This window comes from Antedon bifida, chromosome 10 (assembly GCF_963402885.1).
Source record: "Antedon bifida chromosome 10, ecAntBifi1.1, whole genome shotgun sequence".
In the NCBI taxonomy this organism is placed as follows: domain Eukaryota; kingdom Metazoa; phylum Echinodermata; class Crinoidea; order Comatulida; family Antedonidae; genus Antedon; species Antedon bifida.
Window position 1 is genome coordinate 4,202,278 of NC_136235.1, and position 23,665 is coordinate 4,225,942.

At 34.0% G+C, this 23,665-nt stretch overlaps 1 protein-coding gene across 4 annotated transcripts in view; it reads left to right on the top strand.

Moving 5' to 3' along the window:
- The window catches only part of LOC144853948 (putative E3 ubiquitin-protein ligase HERC1), a 43,873-nt gene extending 20,208 nt beyond the window's left edge, over positions 1-23,665 (top strand). For 2 of the 4 annotated variants that reach the window (XM_078711816.1, XM_078711817.1), the window contains 37 exons: positions 1,052-2,238; positions 2,456-2,722; positions 3,006-3,173; positions 3,356-3,584; positions 4,969-5,096; positions 5,266-5,426; positions 5,629-5,923; positions 6,065-6,253; positions 6,424-6,592; positions 6,869-7,145; positions 7,476-7,653; positions 7,826-8,123; positions 8,380-8,591; positions 8,974-9,177; positions 9,469-9,599; positions 9,724-9,926; positions 11,013-11,115; positions 11,389-11,547; positions 12,000-12,272; positions 12,411-12,770; positions 13,007-13,132; positions 13,372-13,510; positions 13,996-14,177; positions 15,204-15,359; positions 15,498-15,620; positions 15,867-15,969; positions 16,220-16,464; positions 16,770-16,857; positions 17,115-17,257; positions 17,475-17,644; positions 17,782-18,024; positions 18,350-18,521; positions 19,028-19,108; positions 19,202-19,354; positions 19,515-19,648; positions 19,938-20,109; positions 20,350-23,665. In XM_078711816.1, coding sequence (XP_078567942.1) covers positions 1,052-2,238; positions 2,456-2,722; positions 3,006-3,173; positions 3,356-3,584; positions 4,969-5,096; positions 5,266-5,426; positions 5,629-5,923; positions 6,065-6,253; positions 6,424-6,592; positions 6,869-7,145; positions 7,476-7,653; positions 7,826-8,123; positions 8,380-8,591; positions 8,974-9,177; positions 9,469-9,599; positions 9,724-9,926; positions 11,013-11,115; positions 11,389-11,547; positions 12,000-12,272; positions 12,411-12,770; positions 13,007-13,132; positions 13,372-13,510; positions 13,996-14,177; positions 15,204-15,359; positions 15,498-15,620; positions 15,867-15,969; positions 16,220-16,464; positions 16,770-16,857; positions 17,115-17,257; positions 17,475-17,644; positions 17,782-18,024; positions 18,350-18,521; positions 19,028-19,108; positions 19,202-19,354; positions 19,515-19,648; positions 19,938-20,109; positions 20,350-20,532 — 7,804 coding nt within the window. In that variant the 3' untranslated portion in view covers positions 20,533-23,665. The remainder of the gene's footprint in view (positions 1-1,051; positions 2,239-2,455; positions 2,723-3,005; positions 3,174-3,355; positions 3,585-4,968; positions 5,097-5,265; positions 5,427-5,628; positions 5,924-6,064; positions 6,254-6,423; positions 6,593-6,868; positions 7,146-7,475; positions 7,654-7,825; positions 8,124-8,379; positions 8,592-8,973; positions 9,178-9,468; positions 9,600-9,723; positions 9,927-11,012; positions 11,116-11,388; positions 11,548-11,999; positions 12,273-12,410; positions 12,771-13,006; positions 13,133-13,371; positions 13,511-13,995; positions 14,178-15,203; positions 15,360-15,497; positions 15,621-15,866; positions 15,970-16,219; positions 16,465-16,769; positions 16,858-17,114; positions 17,258-17,474; positions 17,645-17,781; positions 18,025-18,349; positions 18,522-19,027; positions 19,109-19,201; positions 19,355-19,514; positions 19,649-19,937; positions 20,110-20,349) is intronic. The other 2 variants (XM_078711818.1, XM_078711819.1) reach the window with 2 other exon arrangements.

Below are 23,665 nucleotides of genomic sequence, written 5' to 3' on the forward strand. Positions count from 1 at the left end.
TAACGTAACAAACTACATTAACCACTAACGTAACAAACTTTAACCACTAACGTAACAACAAGAGAAAACGTTCAGAAATCTTAGACTCTTTGTCATATTTTTTGTTTTGAAAGTTGGAAATCTTGGAATTGAGTTCAGTCCTGTTTGTCTGTTTGTTCATCAGCTCTCTTTAACTGGATAAATAATGGTGTTACATTTAACTAAATTAACCATAACTAAAATCTTTAACATTTTTTTGGCCAATATATTGACAAAGTTTGTCTGTTTATCCTGCAATGTTTTATGTCTCTCTTAAGGGACAGCTTCTCATAATCGACCACCTCTCGTTTAGGAACCGCATCTTATAATTGACCATTTCTCGTTAGTGACTTCTCCTAAGGAACAGCTTCTCTTAACGACCACTACCTCTCGTAAGTGACCACCTCTTTTAAAGGACCACTCTCTTAAGCGACCATATCCTCTCATAAGGGAAAGCTTGTCATAATCGACCACCACTTCTAAAGGACCACCTCGTAAGGGACCATAGTGGTCATTTAAGAGAGATGGTCGCTTGCCAGAGCTGGTCAATTATGAGAAGCAGTCCCTTACAAGAGGTAGTATTCATTATGAGGTGTTTGATTATGAGAAGCAGTCCCTTAAGAGAGGTTGTCACTATGAGGGTGGTTGCTTACGATGTATGGTCGATTTAGGGAGGTGGTCACTTACGAGACGGCTGTGTTTGAAAATTGGTCGTTTCACGAAAGGTGGTGCATTTGCACAACTTTAAACATAGGTTTGTCAAAACACTAGGATTAAAACTGAACTTCAAAAAAGTCTAAGATTTCCAACTTACAAGAACTTTTCCACAAAAAAAATACTGATTATTTTCTATGTCCAAACATATCCCAACATTATTGAGTTTTGATGTACGACGTGACAAATGTCCTATAATAGTATCTTGGTGTTGACGGAGAATTACAAAAAGTAATTTTTAGTGCGTTTTACATAATAATAATAATATTTTAAAATTTAAATAAACTTGTTAGGCTAACTGTTATTGGTGTCTTTTCAGTGATACACCAATCTCAGGACTAGAACCTATTGAGTCTGTTGGATTTGATGCATCAACTTTTAAAGGCCTTAATGCAGAAATCATGTCAAACCTTTTATTGTTATGTGGAATTGTTGATGAAAACATCAAAATTGAGAAGAAACAATCACAAACACAAGCAAAATTAGTAAAACAGCGAGCAAAACGACACAAAGAACAAGATGAGATGGAAAAATCTTTAGATTCGGAAATAGCTTCAGCATTGGAATCGGAAAATGTTAAACAGGAATTCGTAAGACCACCATCAACAAATCTTGGTGCTCAACTTTCTCAGAAATTCTCTGATGTTTCCATATCAGTAACTTCTGATGGATCCCAGAGTTCTGGATTCGCAACGGAAACTGATTCTGTTGAAGGGTGTGAATCAAAGGATTTGCAGGGTTTATCATTTGCAAAGTCTTTATCTTTGTGTAGTGAATCTGACCATAACATTGCTGAGGTAGTGAGTGCTTACGAAAGAACGGAAGCAATTGGTACGACGTCTGCTTTGGAAAGTCATGAGATGGTACGGAGTGTCACAAGCCAAATTGCTGAAGCTGTGTACCATAATGTCAAGACAGAACTACTAAATACCATTTCAGTGAATGAGGAGAACCAGGTTTTAAAAACTGGAGAAGAAAAAAAAATTAATGAATCGCCATCATCTTCACAGAACACTTTAGTTAAAGAACCATTATGTGTTTGTGTTGAAAACGTTACATCTGGGGATAAAATGAAAGATAAAGTAACTAAAGAAATACCTGGATTAACAAGTTTTGAATTGAATGAACGAACTGGACAAGCTGAGAACGAAATGCTAGCTGTCAAAAAGGCATTTATTCAGGTCGCTGCTTTGAAATGTTTAAGTGTTATCATAGGCTCAGGTAAATTTGCTGAAGTCTTACTAATGCCAAAATCAAGTGAAAAGAAAGAAAAAAAGGATGAAGAATCAGATGAAGGAAAGACAAAGAAAAAGGAAGAGGTATCTTCAGTGGATATTCAAGAGACTCTACGTTCAATCATGCGACACATGGTGAAAAGAGCGGTCATGCCAGCACCCATCAAGAGAATTGTCAGCTTAGCCGAACTAGAGAGAGCACACTCAGTTTTGTTGAAGATGGCTGCCGAAGGTCCTTATTTACATTCTGAGGAAGGAGAGTCAAAATTAGGTCAGTAGCATTTATAACACCATTTTCACACCCTTTGACACTTTTAGAAATGATAATATGTCAATTTAGTGTAGTGAATTTAAAAGTGCCTAAAAGTGTTTTGTTGCTCAAGCCAGATAAATCCAAATATTTTAGAATTAAACGGCAATACATCATCAAGCTTATTGTACTTTAATTTTCAGTTCAATGAAATTGTATATTAATTTTTATTGTGTAGTTGGTAATGATGTATGTAGCAGTAGTAGTTCAAGTGATTATACCAAAGATAATAAATTAAGCCAGAACCCAACAGCACAGACAGAGGGTCCTTCATCGTTTAACATTTCAAAACTAGCAAGTTCTACTACTGGGCCTATGCGACACGTCAGACGCTTGTCTAGGACCAATGCATCAGCCTCATTGAGCTCATTGCTCAGAAGAGCCAACCGACCACTGCCTACTCCCCCAGGCTCTCCACCTATATCTCCTTTGGAATTGGATGCTGGTAAGTATTTATTTGTACATTTTTATTTACAATTTTATTTACGTTTTTATTTATGTTTTTGTTATTACTTTGATGTAAATTGTACTTAATACTTGCATTTGAGAAGTAATTCTCAAGTGGGACCCAAGGAAAAAGCGAGTAATACAAAGTTTCCTGATGCAAAGCTGTCATTTTTATTGCTATTATGGTTGTGTGTGTTAAAATATGGCTGACTTTTTTCACTAACAGATTTCTCATCTTTAGTAATAGTATTTTACATGAATTATCTTTATTATTTATGTAGGTGTTGCTGCCCCTCTACCAAGCCCAGCAAGAGGACCATTAACCCCAGGAGGAGTAAGGAGTTCAAGTACAAAGTCTATATTAATGAACTCACCACCTAATATTAGTAGATCTTTACTCGATATGGGCTTTACAATGAATCACATACAACAAGCATTGCTAGCTAACGGTATGTTCTATTTGCTAATCTTAATATTATGTCTCATAATTACAATGTATTATATATATTATATCCTGTTTTTCAGTCAATTTTGAGTTGCTTTGAGTTTTCACAACACAACAACAACACAACTCGCAAACAGATTTACACTTTAATAAATCCATAATAAATATAAGGTGTATCATGCTCAGTTATTCTTCAAGGTTCTACTGGAGATGGTGATATTGAACGCATCAATGCACTTGTATCATGGATGGTGGAACACCCATACAATGATGAAGATGGTGTAGAGGTTGGGGATGGCCCAGATTTTACAACTCCACCTCCGTCTCTTGCTGCCAGTTTGCAATCGGACAGATCAGACCCGCTACCTATTGCACCAATTGCAGAACGTGAGAGTTCAGCCATTGGCTGGGAGGAGTAAGTACATATTCTATCTATTAATTCAACCTAATACAAACTAAGGACAAACAAACTATTTGACAAATACATAAAATACATCAACTATGCCATTTTAATGAATCTAATATGGCCACCATATACTAGTAATACAAATTGTACCATCGGATCTATATGTCATGATATTTTACCAAAATAATTTTTCTACGTGGTCCAAAATTGCAGTTATTATGAGGTTTATGTTCCAAAATACCAACTATTTTGAAATCCAACATGATGGCCATCTTGGGGTTGAAATAAAAAAATAGCCCCAATTGGAATGTGTTCCACATCTTTTATAGATACAAAAAACACATTTAAACAAAAGCAAAATTACAATTAAAATAAGTAAAGTAAGAAAATAATAAAGCACCTATAACCCTCTACACACTTTAGCAAGATCTATAATTTTCTTAAATCTGTTTAATATAAACTTAAAATCTGTTTAATATAAACTTAAAATCTGTTTAATATAAACTTAAAATCTGTTTAATATAAACTTAAAATCTGTTTAATATAAACTTAAAATCTGTTTAATATAAAATAAGGTGCATTATTTTTTATTCTGCAAGCATAAATATAATATTTTGTTAAAAAAATAAAAGAATTTGCAATACTTGGCAAGCCTTTGTCCCCAAATTAATTATTATTAATTAAATTTCCTGTTAGTTCAGGCTTTCAACAAATATCCATAAAGGACAGCACATGTTACAATACACAAACATGTGAAGTATTTCTTGGTTTTCATTGAGAATTACCTTCCAGTTCATTGGGATAAAATGCAGAATCGTACCATACAAAAGAACATCAATTTTAAGGAAAGATCTTTTGGAATTAGTTATATCTTTAATAGTACGGATACCTGCATTCCACCACAAGTTTTGGATATTAAAGGTTCTCTTAACTTAAGCAAGCAGCAATTGTTCCAAAGTACCTGACTACATATTTCATTTGCTGTACCTGGATTTGGTGAATAATGCTATACAATCCAGGCTAGCAGTATATCTCTATAAAATTCAGAGAATTTTGTAAGCAGAGGAGATTTTTTAGAAAAATTAGAAGTGAATATCTTTTTCTCACCAATGGCCTCCAACTCTGTGGTTAAAAAAACTTTCCATTTTGCATCCCCATTATCCAGGTACCGTTTTATCCAACACAATTTAAGACTAAGAGAGTGGATTGAACTTGAATCAGTATTTGTAATAGTAATACCTTTTAAAGTTTTAAAATAAATCTGCCAAGAACTCAATTAAAATCTCATGGATGCAAACATCACTTATTTCGGTATAAAAATAGCATCAGCAGCTAATTAAATCTTATAAAATATCAACTTTACAAACATTGCATTGAAATTGATTTCTTTAAGGAGTGATCGTGAAGAATATTATCCAGGCAACCATGAGACAGCAGCGGGGCGAGCTGGTCGTGTGCCTTTTCTTGATAACTCGCATCCATTAACAATTAGTGTAATGATAAGGAGAGGAAGACACATTGGTGAGTGTGAACCCCCCTTAAAAACCCACTCAAATCGTCATGTTGTGGTAATACCCCTTTGACATTGCCTAGCAAAACAAAACGCTTTAGAGTTTTCTAGGTGTTCCATTCTAAGCAACTTAATCGCAATGGCGAATAAAGATAAGTAAAGGAAATAATTTTTTTGCAGCACAAACCAGAAATCTTGTTACATCACTTCAAGATCATTTCCAGCAAGACATGATGTTTGAAGATGAGGATATGGACCTAGATGAGGATATTATGCGTGATTTGTACTCTGCAGATTTCTCATCCTTAGATCAAGAATTACAAGGCCTGTGGGACCCAGAGGTAACTCTCTCGATTACAGACTTGTATATAAAGAGAATGGTTTAGGTACAACATTTGGCTAGTTATAGGGTTATGCTGTAACCCCTTAAATATTACATTCTTGAATCTTTACTGGTTCACTAATACAACTATGGATGGCTACATGTTTCTTGAGATGTAATATATGTCATAAAAGTAATTATTCATAATGATTATATTTTAGCGAAGCAATGATGGGGAGGAGGGAGAAACAAGTGTGACATGCGAACTCTGTGGAACAACTACCATGTATTTCAACCGTCATATGAAAATACATCATGCAGGCTGTGGCCAGGCTTGCGGTCAGATGGGATACCGTGGTAACGGTTGTTATGTTGGTGGTTGGTTTGGTGGCGCTTGCGGTACAGGTTGCCCGTATTACTTGATGTGCCGTGATTGTCGTGAAAGTTACCTTGGACGCAGATTACCAAAGAAAATTATGTTTGATTTTAACATTTCCCCAGAAGGAACAATTGATGGTAAGTTGTAATTTATAAATTATTCTTAATTTGAGAACAAAAAACTAAGGCAATTAAATAATTAAAAGCTACATCATTAGTAATATGTATTTACTTGAATATATTTACGTACAATTTTTTTTTAAATAATTTTTTTCTTAGATGATTTTGAAACAACAGCTGTCGATGAAGATCCTATATCAGGTTTAGAGCAATTTGAGAATATTATGGAGAGGTTAGGCCTGTCTTCCAACCACCAAGTTGCTGATCCTGTGCAATTTACTGAAAATGACCCCCTTGGTGCTAAAACGATACATTCCGAATACCCAGTACCACAAGCAGATAATGCAGGTAAGTAAGAGTTGTTAGTTGTTAGAGTGGTAAATCAAAGGTTTATTGATCTTTTTTGCCATTCCATTGAATTTTATTATAAAGGAAAAGTAATTCAAATTAAAAATCAAAAAATGTATATTTCATAAACATTGATTGACACTATTGTATCATTATGTTTTCATCCAAAGCAGGAAACAGACGAGAGGCTGGAGTTTGGCGAGTGAGTCTGGGTGAGCAGGTGGCTGTGTTAACCAATGCTCAAGACAGAACTGTAGCATTGAAAAAAACAGCTGCTACAATGCAGGTACTACTAGCAAGAGCTATTATCATCAGGGCACTATCTGTACTCTCAGTCAGGTAAGAACTAATGTTGATATTGTCATATTTATATAGTGCTTTTAACGAGTTCTAAAAATAAAATGATTGAAGAACGTTTTAAAAACTTAACGTCACCCTTGAATAGAGCTGCAACTGTTAATAGGCTTAATCACCATACGTCTTCAGGTGATCGGCTAGGTGAAAGTACAGATGTGCTAGTAGACTAAAATGATATTGGAAAGCGTGTGTTGAATCTTGTAAACTATAAATATATTTATAATTGTAGACCTCCATTTCGTAAACATTTGTTTTCAGTTGGTCAACAAGTGATCAGACAAAGAATTTAGAGTTGCTAGGCCTAGCTGACATCCGTCTAGTTGTCCGGTTGATGTGCTTAGCTGCAGCTGGTAGAACTGAACTGAATGTCATCTCAAACATGCCAGGAATCCCAGAGAACATGAGCATTAATGACAGTATACAGGATGGTGTATCAAGATCAGCATCAAGTTTATCTTGCTTAAGCTCTGTGATTGGTCTCTTGTGTTCATGTAACCAGAATGCATCTAAAATCCTTATTCAGTTGTGCACACAGGTATTCTACACCAAAGATGTCACATGACTATTGTTGTAGGGAACAGACATCACAGGAAATGATTGTCAAATCTCAGTGATTTTGTAATCTTAGTATTAAAAAAAAAAGCTTATAAGAAATTTTATAATGAAATATTTAATAAGTGAATAAATATGCTTAAAACATAACATCTGATGATCGATACAGTAGAATCCCTATTTAAGGGACACCCTTGGGACCCAACAAAGTGTAACCCTTAAGTATGATTAGCTATGAAATGTCCACATAATTATCAAAATACACAGAAAAACATACATAATTGTTGACTATATATTGTATTTTAAACGTTAGGATTTGATGATGGCTGCATGTGGATTAAACACCTCTGCCATCAACACTGGTAGAAATACCTCACGGCAAGCTGCTTCGACATCTGACCAGAAAGCCCTGACATCACCAAGCTTTGCTGTCACTCAAGCTCTTGTGGGCCTCCTTGCTGAAACAAATACCTTACACAGCATATCACAAGGTATATCTTTTGTTTAATATTGTAATATTATTATTGTCACCAGCAGGAACCATAAATTAACCTCATTGAAGTCTCCAATCCTAGTCCACATACTGGCACCCTTGTCTTTTAACACTTTCTGTAGCTGAATTAATAATTAATTGATAATGTCTAATAATCTGATTTTAAGGAGATAAACCAGAATTGTGCAATAAAGAAAACTTGCAATCAAAGCTCGGACCCCTTCATCTAACTAATGCCCTAGCTGCATGCTGCCTGTCAGCTAGGCTAGCAGCTCAGTATAAGCAGTGGGCAGCAGAACAACTTGTTAAGAGCTTAGCTGTACAGTCTAAGGGATTTCATGAGGATGTGAGGATGCTTGTTGACATCCCAAGCAGTCTCCCTACAGCTCATGTCAGCAGGCTTGATGCTCATCAAAACAGAGTCACAAAATGTGTGTGGAATGACAAGAAAGGTCTGCTTGCAACGAGGTAACACAATTTTATATATTATTATACTGTATTTCATTCAGTAACATAGAATTTCGTTACAAATACTGCCCAGATTACATAACTCCTCTCAGGACAGCTACGCACAGGACAGCCCTAAATTTTCACCCAGCTTTTAAGCTGTAATTCTCCAAGGAGTAGTAGTACCAATATTTATGTCAACTAATTTTGTTAATTTTTCTTCACAATGGTCAGAAGATCCAGTTGACATTTTACCTTGCGCTTTCTTTTGTTACAGTGGATATGATGGCACAGTGCGCCTATGGAAGCTGTCTGGTAAAGCCTCCTATGTCCTACAACAAACCTGTATATTTAGTAAAAGTTCTGATTACAGTCAATACTCTTTGGATGATTATGAAGGCCAAGATATAGCCAATTTATGTATCAACTCAAATGGAAAGATTGTAGCTGGAACACTGGATAACATGCTGAATATTTGGTTTGTTAGTGGTAAGTAGTGTTCTTTCAGTTTATCTGAGCTAGCTCCTGTCGAAAACTTGATATTTGGGTAAAAAGTTGAACGATATGCCTCTGTGGAATTGACTGTGGGTCTTGCAAAAGGTCACAGTAATCATCCATTATTGATCAATTTGTCTGCAATATGACCTGACCTAAGATATTGATGGACATATAAGCTTAGCTTATTTTTCAACAATAAAGTAGTCAAGTTAGTAAAGTTAAAAGAACCCAGTGCATCTTTTGAAAATAGTTTTTCTGGTCCATTTTCATTAATTGCTTAATTTTCATTAATTGCTTTCTTTGTTTTTAATTCTTGTACTTGTATGTAACTTGTACTTCAAAAGGGAATAAATTGTAACATTTTCAACTTCAGTAAACCGTGGGTACCTTGATGTCCAGTGCAATATAGTGACAGCAGTGACCTGGCCACAGGAGAAAGGCCTTTTGGACGGTAGAGTTGGCATGTGCACTGATACACTGCTGGTAGGCAGACTAGACGGGTCAGTTGCTGTCATTGAGGTTATTGATCATTCAACATTTCACAGAACTGAGCTAGAGCAATGCTACAGGGATGATGGTTAGTTTCCTGCACATTCTTGATAATAATGTTTATTATGTACTAGCATATAAGAAGACAAAACAACTTAAAATTCCTTCCAATTTGCCATATATTCTGTCATTAAAGTCAAACCATTTTCTTAATGTATTTGTATCAGGTACGGTTATTTATTGGAGTGTCCCCTGAAAAGGGGTTCGCTGTAGTGTTAAAACATATATTTCCCATTGTCTGTTTTGCCCCTTAATGGGGGTAATCCCAAAGAACTAATGTATATTTCTTCTAAAACTAATTTCTGTTGGTATTATGTAGTTGCTGTGTGCTGTTTAGCATGGTATGATGAAGATCAAAGATTTGCAGTCGGTTATAAGGATGGTATGATACATATGTGTAGTAGAGATTCATTTGAATGTGATCCTAGTAGACCTATACAAGCTCACAAAGTAAGTCATTTGTTTGATAAATAAAGCTTTAGTTTTTCACTAACTGTGTAACTATCTTACAAAACAAGCAGTCCAGATTTTGGAAGAGATTCTATCTGATTCTAATCATATTTATCTTCTTTAGACTTCAATTAGCTGTCTATCATGGGATGTAACAGGCCACCTTTTAGCCAGCAGTGCCATTGATGATGACACTGTTAAGATCTGGCAGGAGGTTAGTGGTGGTTACAATCTGGACTGGAGTCTACAACATTCCTCTAGTGTCACAGCATTTCAGTGGTGCCAACTACCAGCCATGTGTAACAATCCTCATCTTATGTTAGCAATGTAAGTTGTTGCGTGTGCCTTACTGCAATACATGGGATATAATCCTATCAAAGTTTTAATGATTTGCACGTATAACTATGTCAGAATCTTTATTTATTTATTCTTTCCTTAGCACTCTTTTTGCCGATTTCTGTTTTACAGCCTTTCTTTAGTAATTTCATCATATTTTATTCACTTTTCTACTTGAAACCATGTTATACGAGCATGTCAAAACGCACATGTAAGTTAAAATGGTGAAAATATGTTAAATTTTAAAATTAATATAGATCGTCAGAATGCTCGGGAACCACTATTTTGCATTTCATTTTCTTAAAATGTATGTATCATATGTATGATTTATTATGAAATTAAGAGAAAAAAAGGTTGATTACGTCATCATTAATTGCATATTAAATAAAAAATGTTTAATTTCGACAATCAAACAAACTGACATTTTTTGGACCAAAATAACAAACTTAACATTAACCTTCTTATTTAAATTGTTCATATATTAAAGTTAAAAGTATATACTTTGACAGTGCATAATTTTGTGTTAATGTTTAAAGATTTCATCATAGTAAAAAATTATGATTCATTGCGGTATTTAATAAACTACCAAAGTGGTTACTACATAGTAAATACACGGAGGAGTCAGTTGTGTAAGGCTCGGTGGTCTGAACTCGCGTCTTTAGCATTCAAGGTACCAAGATCGAGGAAACGAAACAAAACAAGATTTTTTTTATCCGTATTGTTTGTTCAATTTTATTTCTTAGTGTATAGATTATACCATGGAGTAATCTAATTATTACTCCATGATTATACGCAGGATTTATAATGAAATCTAGAGAAAAGGTAACTTATGTCTTTATTACTATGTAACATAGTGGTTTATGACATTATACACACAGGGATCTTTGATCGGATTGTGATACCGCCTATTGTATTTGCATTATCAAGCTCCTATCTTTCATATATTATAAATAATTAAAGATTCTGACAAAATCAATATATCTGTTGAAAATCAATTATCTTTATTTAAATCAATGCATATAACCTATAATTCGTCATAGTGACGAATTAAATATAGTTTATTTTGATATATTGTAGTGGAGGTGAAGATGGTTCTCTTTCTGTGTGGATTGTACCAACAGCAGGTAACACATCTAAATTCCTCAACACCATGAAACCAAGACTAAGCCATGAGCAACAGGTCAGTCAAAAATCTACTTTAATCAAATAAATCAATGCTCTAACATAACATTATAACATTGTTGTTCTTGCTATTGTTTTGTGTAACTTTAATTTCTTGTATATGTGACCCATTTTAAAAAGCTATTTAAACTTTAAGGATCCATCCTACATACATTGTTGACTACCAAGTAAAACCAACAAATCACACAAAAAGGGCATCATTACCGACTTCTCTGTACTGTCATTTCAGTCCATTACCTTATATTATGACCATATTTTTTAAATATTTCAGACTCTTAATGATTCCTTCTTAACTCCTGAACCATGTGCCAAATGTGTGCTTCAAACACATAGTCATTTGAAGAGGATCAAGTCACTAAGTTTCAGTCTAGATGGTCTTATGGTGACAAGTGGCTGTGCAAAGGGACAAGTCATTATCTGGTCTCTTCAAGTAAGCAATCACAATTACACAATGTGTCCTCAGAAAAACAAATTATATTTAATGTTTACATTCTAACATTTTATATCATTGTAGTTAGTTATATTTATATATTCTTCTAGAAAATAAATGTTGTATAGTGTTGTTTGGGGTTAAATCCATGTCTCTGTCGCATAACCAGAACCAGTACTATACTAGCCTCACTTACTTTTTGTTTAAAGTAGCTTTAATATTAGTTTAAGTTGTGTATCATGTTTGTTACTTTTATTTTATTTATCCCAATGGCGAGACTAGTCTTTTTAAATGATTGGGGTGCCCTGGTAAAATATTGTGAATAAATAAATAAATCGTGAGACTCTAGAAATACTGTATTATACAGTGTAGTGTTCCTGGTAAAGATGAAAGTACAATATTACCTATTCTGTAAAATAAATAAATTGATCTTTGTTTAAATGTTTCAACAGACTGGAGCTGTACTGCAGTCATACTGTGGGCCAGGTGCAGTCCAGAGCATCAACTGGTGTGGGGCTTCAGGTATTGCAGCTTCCTTTGCACATTCCAAAGATGTCATCCTGATCAACTACAACCAAGAATCTTACACAAAGCATCATGTATATGCTGCGTCTTGTATGGCACTGCTGAAGCAAGGCATTGTGGGATTGCATCAAGCTCCGTGTCTGGCAGCGCTGATTAAAATGTTGCCAAGGATATTACAAGAACAATATAATTATGAGAAGGTATATTACATTTATCTTGGTTGTGGATATATTTTCCAATATAAACATTTTTTGTATTTTTTGTTTTTTAAACATTAGGTTGTGCAATACTGATATATAATTATCTTCTTAATTAATTAATTTTCTTAATCTTCTCAGATGTATGTTGTTTGTGGCGAGCAGTTAGTTCATAGTCGTTTTCTGCAGTATCTTTGTACATTAGCAGTAGCTTTAAACCTAGATGCTGTCTTGTATCATGTACCAACACCACCTCATCACAAACCATCTATCACAACATCAACCACCAATTCAGAATGGAGCTGGCTGGCTTCATACTGCACCGTAATCAGGTCCATGGAAGCATTGATGAAGCGTAGTAAGTTCCCAAATGAATTTGCAGCTCCATCAGATGACGAGAGCAGTAGATTGGGTTCAGATGGTAACATAGCAACTGATAATTCAGCTTGGTCGTTGGATATGGATGAACAAATTATGATGTGGGCTACACAACAACCTGAGGTAAAATGCTCTTTATTTTGACACTGATATATTGATTAGCATGTATGATGATAACAATCGACTTTATTTCATAAATAATTTACATAAATGATGTATATTTACAAAATAAAGAAAAATAATAACATTTTCAACCTCTCAAGCTCATTGTGAATAGCAGCCTAAATCTACATTTATGTCTTGTGAATGGAGCCAACGAGGGCTGTGTGTGTTAAAGTCCAAGCGATTTTTTTTTTCAGGATTGGCAGCTTGGCGGTAAATGTGATGCATACCTATGGGGCAGTGGTCGTCATGGGCAACTAGCTGAATCTGGTCGTAGTACCTTTCTACCATCGCTCACTCCATCATTTAGTCATTCTCAGCAGGTATAACTATATATTTATTTTTCATTATCTTTTATGAGCCGTATGTCATATTAAATTCATATACTGAAAATATACTAAAAGATTTTAAACTACTATAGCTAAACATCTTTATTCTATATAACCTTTATTATTAACAAAACTATTTTTTACAATGTTGTTCATTTATTTGTTGTTTATTTAATTTTCTAATTTTTGAGAAACAAACTTTAGAAATCTACACACTCTGTTTTCTTATACAGATTGTCTGTGGTCAAAACTGTACGTTTGTAATTCACCCAAATGGAACAGTGTCAGCATGTGGAGAGGGAAGCTACGGTAGACTTGGCCAAGGAAACTCAGATGACCTGCATACTATTACCGTCATTTCTGCCATTCAAGGTAATTATAATAATATCCTGGATTTATATAGCGCCTAATGTTGTAAAACCTCTAAGCGCTAACATTATTACCCCAGTCATTTTTTGGATCAAACACGTATGGAAACATACTCCTTTAATGCAGCTAGTAATCAGCGCAAAGTTCATTTATGCACCTGGGTGGAGAGAGACAAAGGCAAGTATCTTGCCTAAGGATACAAGTAATGCTGCGAGAGTTTGATTCGAACCTCGATCTCACGATCAGTAGTTGAACGTCCAACATATTGCGCTACACGCTCTTAGGTAAACAGTAAGTTCTCACTAATGCTAAGATATCAATACACATGGTAGAATAAACCTATGATAACTATACTCTGTTAGGCCTAGTTCATTGTAACATATCTTGTACTTGTTACAACATTATGGAACACTATAAAACAAGACTAGGAGTCCTTTCTGTTGTATCTTGTCTGTCTATGCAGATTGTTGATTTTATTTTTTTTGTAGGATTTGTTGTGACTCACCTTGTCACCTCTTGCGGTTCTGACGGACATTCCATGGCACTAACTGAAAGTGGAGAAGTGTTTAGTTGGGGTGACGGCGACTATGGCAAGCTAGGTCATGGTAATAGCGACCGTCAACGACGCCCAAGACAGATTGAATCGTTACAAGGCGAAGAAGTAGTACAGGTATTAAGTGAATAGTTTTTATCATAAGTAAGTAAGTTTGTAGCATACCGTAAATCTTCTAATAGTAACCCACACTCTAAATAGTAACCGGCCCCTTCTAATTGTAACCCACCTTATAAGTCAATCTATAATAATAACAACCCACTACTGTAATAGTAACCCATGGGGGTTACTATTAGTGTCACAAAAACTATTGAGAAAATGACACTAACATAAACATTTTTGTTGCTTTTAACACGATGTATTCCTTAAAATAGGCATTTTTCACAATGTGATAGTGTCGATGATCCTTATTTGTACGTACTCCAGCTTATTATGCCTCGATTATTGTTCCAGTTCAAAATAAGGATATTTGAATACAACCCTTGTTCTGTTTTCAGCCACAAGTAGCGACCAGGACCACCATGTTCGCGGACTCTTTTCCTCATTACTTCCACTTTTATATAGAAATTTGTTTATTTTATATTTTTCATTATGAACACTGGTCGTTTATGATGCAGCCGTATTTTGAAAATAAGGAGATAATGCATGTTGATCTTGGGAGTCGGGGAGGATTGGGTGTTTTTTTTTTTTTTTTAAATAAAGTTAGAGTTCAACCAAATTTGTTTTATTATTTTACTATGAGTTGCTGACCGGAAAAGTTGGGGGTGGGTTACTAATTTTCAGGTACCTAATTTAAGATTAGTAATAGTAACCCACTACTCTAATAGTACCACCCTAAAAACGATCAAAGAATAATAACCCAGGGTTACAATTAGATTAGATTTACGGTACTGACGTACATTGACTGTTACATGAACAGTTTTCTTATGAGGGATGTTTTATTGAGAATAATGATATTTGTAGTGTGTATGCAGATAGGTAGGTATCTCACTACCACCACCACTGTTGGTTTGTGTAATTTAATTTACCAGACACATTATATTGAATTATGTATATTGTAGATATTAATTCGCTAAATTAAAAGCAAATTTTATTGTATATTTATATAATAAAAACAGTTGCAAATATTTATCGTTTTGTTAGATGGCATGTGGATTTAAACACTCTACTGTAGTAACAGCTGATGGTAAACTATTTACATTTGGAAATGGGGATTATGGAAGGTTAGGACATGGTAATACATCGAACAAGAAATTCCCAGAAAGAGTAACGGCACTTGAGCAGTATGCCATAGGACAGGTAAGAATGTTTTGAAGATTCCTGCTTTATGCATAATTATCAAACATTTCTAATCATCATAATCGAAGCATGTGAACCATACTTAACATTATTCTCTTTATATTATGTTTTTTAATCAACAAATGACATGATTGTTAGGTATCTTGCGGTCTAAACCACACAATATGTGTATCAGCAGACGGGAACACTGTTTGGGCTTTTGGAGATGGTGACTATGGCAAGTTAGGACTTGGTAACTGTACCGCTAAGTCAACTCCTCAGGTACACTACAATATTAAGTATTATTGTTAATTGTTTATTCTCATAAAGAACACTGTAAATGTTATATGTAAAAAAATTATTGTAACCATTATATTGTATAAGATTTATATGGGTTGTTTGTGATACCAGTTGTAAGCGTAGAGAATTGCCATTTTTCAATACATTGCTTTTTGGTTAATATTATGAATTTTAAATTGATTAAATCATGCAGCCAATGAAAATGATGAATATTTCTTCTTTTTCAAGAAAATTGAAAGTTTCAACAATGTAGGAATAAAGAAGGTTTGTTGTGGAACACAGTTTTCAATGGTGCTTACTAAAGATGGAAGAGTTCTTACATTTGGACAAGGTTGGTTATTAGCATCTCAGTAACTTGTTTACTCCTTAACTTGTTTGTGTAATTATTTAGCAAGCTTTTGATAGATATTCATAAACACTGTTTATTGTTGTGACAGCCTCATCAACTTTGAAACAAATTAAAACATTGTCAAAGATCTTTATAGATATAATTCCAAGGTAAGGATTGTTACTTACCTACTTTTCGCATTACACTACTATTTTATTTATGTTTCATTTATCATTTAAATTATTTTATTTAGATCGTCTACTAGGTCTCCCTGACAGTAGAGCACGTCCTACTAACCGACCCCAGGCGGTGTCAGCTTTGGCTGGGTACTTTATAGAGGACATTGCTGTGGGTTCTGAACACTCTTTAGCCCTGACTAGTACTGGTGATGTGTGGGCATGGGGATCTAACTCAGAGGGCCAGTTAGGCCTAGGACACACTAATACAGTCCGAGAACCAGTATTGGTAACTGTTTTACAGGGTAAAAATATCAAACAGGTAATATTGTTGTTTTGAGTTTGATATTATGTATATACATTTCTATTTGTTAAGCTCTGTCTACACTATCCAACTAGTTGAATAAAAAAGTGTGATGTGCCCAAATGTGGTATGACATCATCATGACCATCATTAAGGTGACCTAGTATGTGCTCTGTAATTGAGAGGTCACAGGCTTGAATCAATCAATCAATAAATCCAATAATGCAAAAATAGTTCATAGTACTTTATTAATTGTAATATTAAAATATATTTTACTGTGGAATTTAAATTATTATTTTTACAAATTGTTTGTATTATTACAGATTTCGGCAGGGCGTAACCATTCTGCTGCTTGGACCTCTCCTGCTGTACCACAACGTACACCAGGTAGTGCCACACAACTACAGCTAGGTACTCACTTCTTTACCATACATTATCCTCTTCTTTTCCAATAATGATATTATTATAACCAGCCTTGATCATCAGAATAAAGCTGGTGGACTTTTTATTAAAATTTAATTTTAAGGAAGCAAACTGTTCTTCCTAAGGAGGTCTAACCAATAATCGAAAGCTTTAGACACTTAATTATACCATAATCATAAATTTATAATCATAAATTTCAGTTTGTCTAGAATATATATTAATATTTATATTCTTATTCTTCTTAGGTTACCCTGATAGTATACCAGCTCGGTTTAATACATTGCGTGATTGCTCACCGTTGTCTGTCAGAGCTAGGCTTAGAATTTTACATCACTTCTCAGATCTTATGTATACATCTTGGAGGCTTCTACATCTCAACCCACAACAGGTGATCCATTGTTCTGTTTTATTATTAACACCCTATTCAGATGAGTCAATGAAGTATTAGTTGTTGTTACTTACTTACTCTCATTTATATATAAAAAAAGAAAAATGTATGTATTGTATTATATTTATGTGTGAAATAAAATCTGAAACTGAACTGAATTCAACTTTCATTGTGTTTATTATTATATAATCAATATTACAACTTTATTCTTTTATAGGTCAAATTGAAGACGTATAATATTGGTACAAACGGCCTACTAGATGGTCATTTACGCCCATTGCTTGCCCCAAGGGTGTATACCTTGCCAATGGTAAGATCCATTGGTAGGACTATGGTGCAAGGAAAGAACTATGGACCCCAGATAACAGTAAAGAGACTAGCCACACGGTAAGTGCAAACACCATGAAAAACCTCAGTATCTATTTTAAAAGTATTGTGTAGTTCTTGCTTTAATATTGCATTACTCATTTTGTAAAAATTATCTTGATTTATATAGTAATTTAGTATTTCTATCTTTTTTTAAGTGGTCGTAAGTCTAAGCCAATCTTCACTCAGATAGCCAAACAGGTTGTCAAAATACGCCCAGCTGATCTCAGACTACCATCAAGAGCGTGGAAGGTCAAATTAATAGGGGAAGGGGCTGATGATGCTGGAGGTGTATTTGATGATACCATTACTGAAATGTGTCAGGAGCTTGAGACTGGGATTGTACCTATTTTAATACCAACACCGAATTCCTCGTCAGATGCTGGACAGAATCGAGATAGGTTAGTTAAAATTTTAAAAAATAGTGAGCATGATCTTCATAGTTTACATGGTGGCTACTGTGTATTAGGTATAAACACAAAGGAAATAATTTAGAATATACAAAGAAAAATGTCTGCTGAAAATCTATGTGTGAACTCAATCCTTACAAAGTTGCTTTGTTATGTTTATTTAATGCAATAAAACAAACACAAGTTTGTGTTGAGTCATTTCAGTTCCTTTACATGTACAGACACAACAATTATTCCCAGAATATTGACACCCCTCAAAAAGAAATGAAAAAGTCCTGACGTTGTAGTGGACCTTACTTTATATTTATGTTTACAGATTCCTTTTAAATCCTCTTCCTTGGTGTAAAGATTACCTTGAATTATTTAAATTCCTGGGAATTTTACTTGGAGTTGCCATCAGAACTAAGAAACCACTTGATCTCCACCTTGCACCCATCGTCTGGAAGCAGCTTGTTGGTATGCCTCTGGTACCTCAGGATCTTGAAGAGGTAAATATTAAGACAATTTATAATTCATATCTTAACTCTTAAGTGAGTTATGACTTACCCACTGTTACTGTATTGTGTTGGGCTCAAAACTCGTCAGTATCTTCTTACTTGGCTCCGTAACTATATACATATATATTTCACTAATATTATTTCTTCTATGTACATGTATAGGATATGCAAAGTTTCTTGTTAAGTTAACAAACAATGTAGTATACGGTAATAGTAACAGTACGTCCTGCTCGCTCAACGGTCCGTAGTAGAGAGAGCCAGACAAAGAAAAAAGGTTTTCTAAGAATGCTGTATGTAACACCTGCTAATTGATATGCAAATAGTACAATTGCCTCTACAACTCTTTGATACATAGATACATATTTTCTAAACTTTTGGATGTGTTAAATAACTAAATGTAACATTAACAGTACTATTTTTTTTTTAATAACAATGGAAATCATTCTGTGTATAATAGATTCCTTTAAAAAATGTATTTAACAACATTTCTTTTCCAGGTTGATGTATTCTTTATGCAAGCACTGAAAAACATTAAAGATATTGATAAAAGTGGCATATCTGAGGAGAACTTCCATGAGGTAAGAATATTCAATTAATTTACAAGTTGATTCATTTTGTAATTTCTATCAGGAGGCTTCTACTGTAATAATTAATTCTCTGTATTTTCTTAGGTTATCCCATTGTATTGGTTTGAATGCCAAAGTTCGGATGGGCGGTTTGTTCCAGTCATAAGTGGAGGGCGTGGCATACCCCTAACATATGCAAACAGGAAAGAATATGTAGAGAGAGCACTAGCATACAGGCTTCATGAAGTTGATCGACAGGTAAACAACAAGAGTTCTTTACTTGTTTTGGTATTGTCTTTATCTCTTAAACCACATGATGAATAGTCACTTTATACAATAAGTTATGTCAGAACACCAACAAATTCACTCACAAGAAACGAGTCTTTAAGAGATTATGTTATATGCTTTTTTAATGTAGATAAATGCAGTACGTGAAGGAATGTCATACATCATACCAGTTCCATTGTTATCGCTGCTGACACCAGTACAACTTGACTCAATGGTATGTGGCATGCCAGATATTGCCATTCCTATGCTGAAAAGAGTGGTCAGGTAAAGTCAAATTTATTTATTATAAAACAGAGAAGGTTCCTAACAGTTAATATGATGGCCATTACAGTAGAGCTATAAAAGTAGGTAATCCCATGAAATCACTAGGGTGCACATCATACAAAACTCTGTTTTGACGGCCCAATGTGTGTAAAAAGATTTACTAGTCGATGTGGAAGTGGTATTATATGCATCTCAAATACTTAATGCATTTAATCTTTTGTATTTTTTATTTTTGTATACCTAAATATTCTACTTTTCATTAATATTCCTTCATTTACATTAAACAAAGATATCGTGAATTAGACGAGAATCATCACCTCATCAAATGGTTGTGGAAAACATTAGAAGAATTTAGCAATGAAGAGCGTATTCTGTTCATGAGATTTGTATCTGGAAGGTCAAGACTACCAAGTAATATAGCAGATATATCACAGAGATTTCAAATCATGCGTGTCGATAGGGTAAGAATCTTGTTGACACATTGATCAGTATACAAATAAAGAATGTTTGAGTTGAATGGTGAGAATATTTTTAAAAGGCAGCGCTCCACCTTCTCAAAATGTTTACAAAAAGGTCGAACAAGCATGTAGATTCATTCATTTTGTCCGTTTAGTAGAACTATTACCAAATAGTGTAATTAAGCAGTCGAATGGCAAGCATACACTCAGGTGTTAATTTATTTTCGTTGTGTTTTTCTTCAGGGTGCCGATGGTCTGCCAACAGCACAAACATGCTTCTTCCAACTACGTATTCCACCATATTCAAGCCAAGCCATGATGGCAGAAAAGATGCGTTACGCCATCAATAACTGCAGATCAATTGACATGGACAATTATATGTTGTCAAGAAACACAGACTCGGGCCATTTGTCTGAAGATGACTAGAGAGGTGATATCTCTGCTGACATAGATTTTGGCAATGTTAATGTATGCTAATAATTGCTTACATCAGGGGAGGGAGGTAAGTGAATCAGGTTTTCTCTAATGTGGTGTAATTTACATTTACAGTTATGTCTGAAAACCATCTGACTGTTTGTGTGCTGTAACTGAACATAGCCCATGTGTCTGCTGCTAACATGGTCACATAAAAAGGGACAGTATTTAGACTATAGACCTAGATGCAAATTACTCACAAAGTTGACATGGACAATTAAAAGATTTCAAAGAAAAAGATGAAGACAAATATTGACTTAGTGAGTAATGGGATAGCACAGAAGTTGTGGCATCAATCATTGCATTGGCAACTAACTGGGACGAGGATGTGTCTGACAAGATGTGTCATCACCAGTATGCTGTGTCATGCATCACAGAATCAGGGCATGCCTCAGGAGTTTATTAGAAAGAGAGAATGTGTTGGCAATTTGATGAAACCAAACCAAAGCTATGATGTGTGTAACTATGGGCATAATTTTGCTCATACATTATTCATGGGACCAGATTTCTTCCACTTCTACGTCTGTGCACAACTGTGTTATCACCTTCTACGTAAAACTGTAGCGTTCATGCCCTTCCTTTGCATCGATGATATGTACTATCATCTTTCATTTTAAAACATGTGTAATGGTGCGACTTGCTTTGAGAAAAAATTTGATAAATATTGGCTGACATATGTTTATTTTATATTTATGTAATATGAACATTTTTTAGATCAAACCAAACTATACTCCACTACTACTATTTAATGAATATAGTAAATGCGTGTTTCCATTATTTTGAGTATATTTCAGACGTTAGGTTGTATGTTAACTAGAAATAATTGATCAAAAGTGTTGATTAAGTATTGTTACATAAAGGGTACTGTGGTGTTACTATGCCTGCTTCTGATTTAATAATTGTATTGCTGTCTATAGGAGAAATGGTATGAGTAAATGTAGAATTGTCATGCTGTCTATTCAATTCAATTCAATTCAATTCAATTCAATTCAATTCAATTCAATTCAATTCAAAATTCTTTAATCATCCCACACGGGGCAATTCAAATAAAAAGGTCTGGATTAAAATGATCTTACAAAATATACAAAATATCACAATACACAGTACAAAATAGAAAAAAAAAAAGAGTCAAGGTTCAAGAATTTAAGAGTCGAATAGCCACTGGCAAAAACGAATTCCTTTTCCGGTTTGTTCTACATGCCGGGCATCGAAAGCGACGCCCATGAGGCATGAGCTCGAAATCACTGAACAAGGCATGGTTAATATTTTTTAGAATAGCTCTACTTTTTTCTAGAGTTTGCATGTCACAGAAAGAAGATAAACTACGAAGTTGACAACCTATTAATTTAGAACTTAAGTTAACAATTCTTTGTAGTGAGTTTTTCTCTTTGACCCTAAGACTAAAAAACCAGCATATAAAGGAAAAAGTTAAAACGTTCTCAATAAAGGAATTATAAAAAACCCTAAGAATTACTTTATCGACATTAAAATGGTTCAGCTTCTAGGCATTTTATTCCATTGATTGTTATCGCATGTTATTCTATGTCCAGTTTAAGAGCTGGCTGAGGCAACTAGTAGTTTGCCTGAAAACGAGAGCAGTATGTATGTATAAAAAGGGTGTGGCAACTAAAATGTTTAGTGAGTAATGCAAGTGCTAACAAAATATACATATATATTTCTACCAATTGGCTCGCCCTAGTTTTGTATTACTGTAAGTACCTGTGTATCCCTAAATAAGTAAAGTAAGTAGACTATTGTATGGCTTGTGTCTGCTACCAGAAAACTTGATATACTATTTATGCTATAAATGTGATCAATAACAAAACATACATCACCTTTGAATATGTTAAAACTGCCAAAAAAAAGTATTTTTATATTGTGAAATAAAAAAACGGTATTTGTCTGTTGGCTTTTTAGTGCATTTTGCAATGAAATGTTAATTCTGATGTAAAATAGCTTATATCTTTATTGTTAATATATAAAGTAGTTTATTTATACTGGCAATTGACCCAAAAGAAACTAGAAGACACAAGAATCTCTTCCAAAACTTACATTACTACAAGCTTCCCACTCTACAATATGCATAATAATATATGAAAGTTACTATATTTTATTTAAGTAAAGTTTTAAGGTGGGACTGTAGTATTTTTTAAGGTACAGTATTACTCTTAATAGTAGTGTTCCTTTTATAGGGGTGTTGCCTAAGTAAAGGTTGGCGGTAGTGGCCAAAAGGTTCCACTGTCCCTGCTTCCCTCCCTGTTCATTTCACAGGAACCTGTCCCCTTAATAGATGTTCGATGAAATAACCCAATTGGTTCTACTGTATTTTTATACCGAATGAATATGAAACATTCTTAATTGCCATTAATAGTACCATTATACATTTTGAATTTTTAAACTTGTTTAGTTTGATTCTGTTTTTTTTTAAAGAAAAAAAGGTGGTTTTCCTTAGTTTTAAAAGTCTTATACAGAAAAAAAAAAATTTTATTTAGAGGAAAATTTTGATGAAGAACATAGTTGTATAAAAACCGATATTTAATGATTATTGTAATAATAAAACTTTAGAAACAAAACTAATTTTACTTTTCCAAAAATATATACTGTATAAATAAAATGTATCATTTAAAGAATCAATAAAAATTTGTTTAATATTGATATTTTTTAATGATTTTATTAAATTGACTATAAGGATGTTTATATTTGAGCCTTTGATGTGCAATTATTCTTTAATATCAAGTGAAGAATGCATTTCTATGAAGGTGCAATTTGTTAATATAAATTATAACAAATGTTTTTTATTATTAATGAATACAATACAATGATTGTTTAGTTGTTAACATTCTGTCCCTACGAAATGGAGACAATTCTATCCTTTCTGCTTTATACCCTGCTTCCATTCATTAAGTTCCCTTGTTATTATTTAATGTCAATTATTTTTGTATTGGTGCAATTAGTGATATTTATTATTATATCAATGAGCATATTATTCAAATAAACAGTTTTTGTGCAAATGATTCATGTTTCATTTAATAGAGTAAAAACTGTAGTACTGTAGTTGTCATTAGCTCCACCAAGGATGTCGATC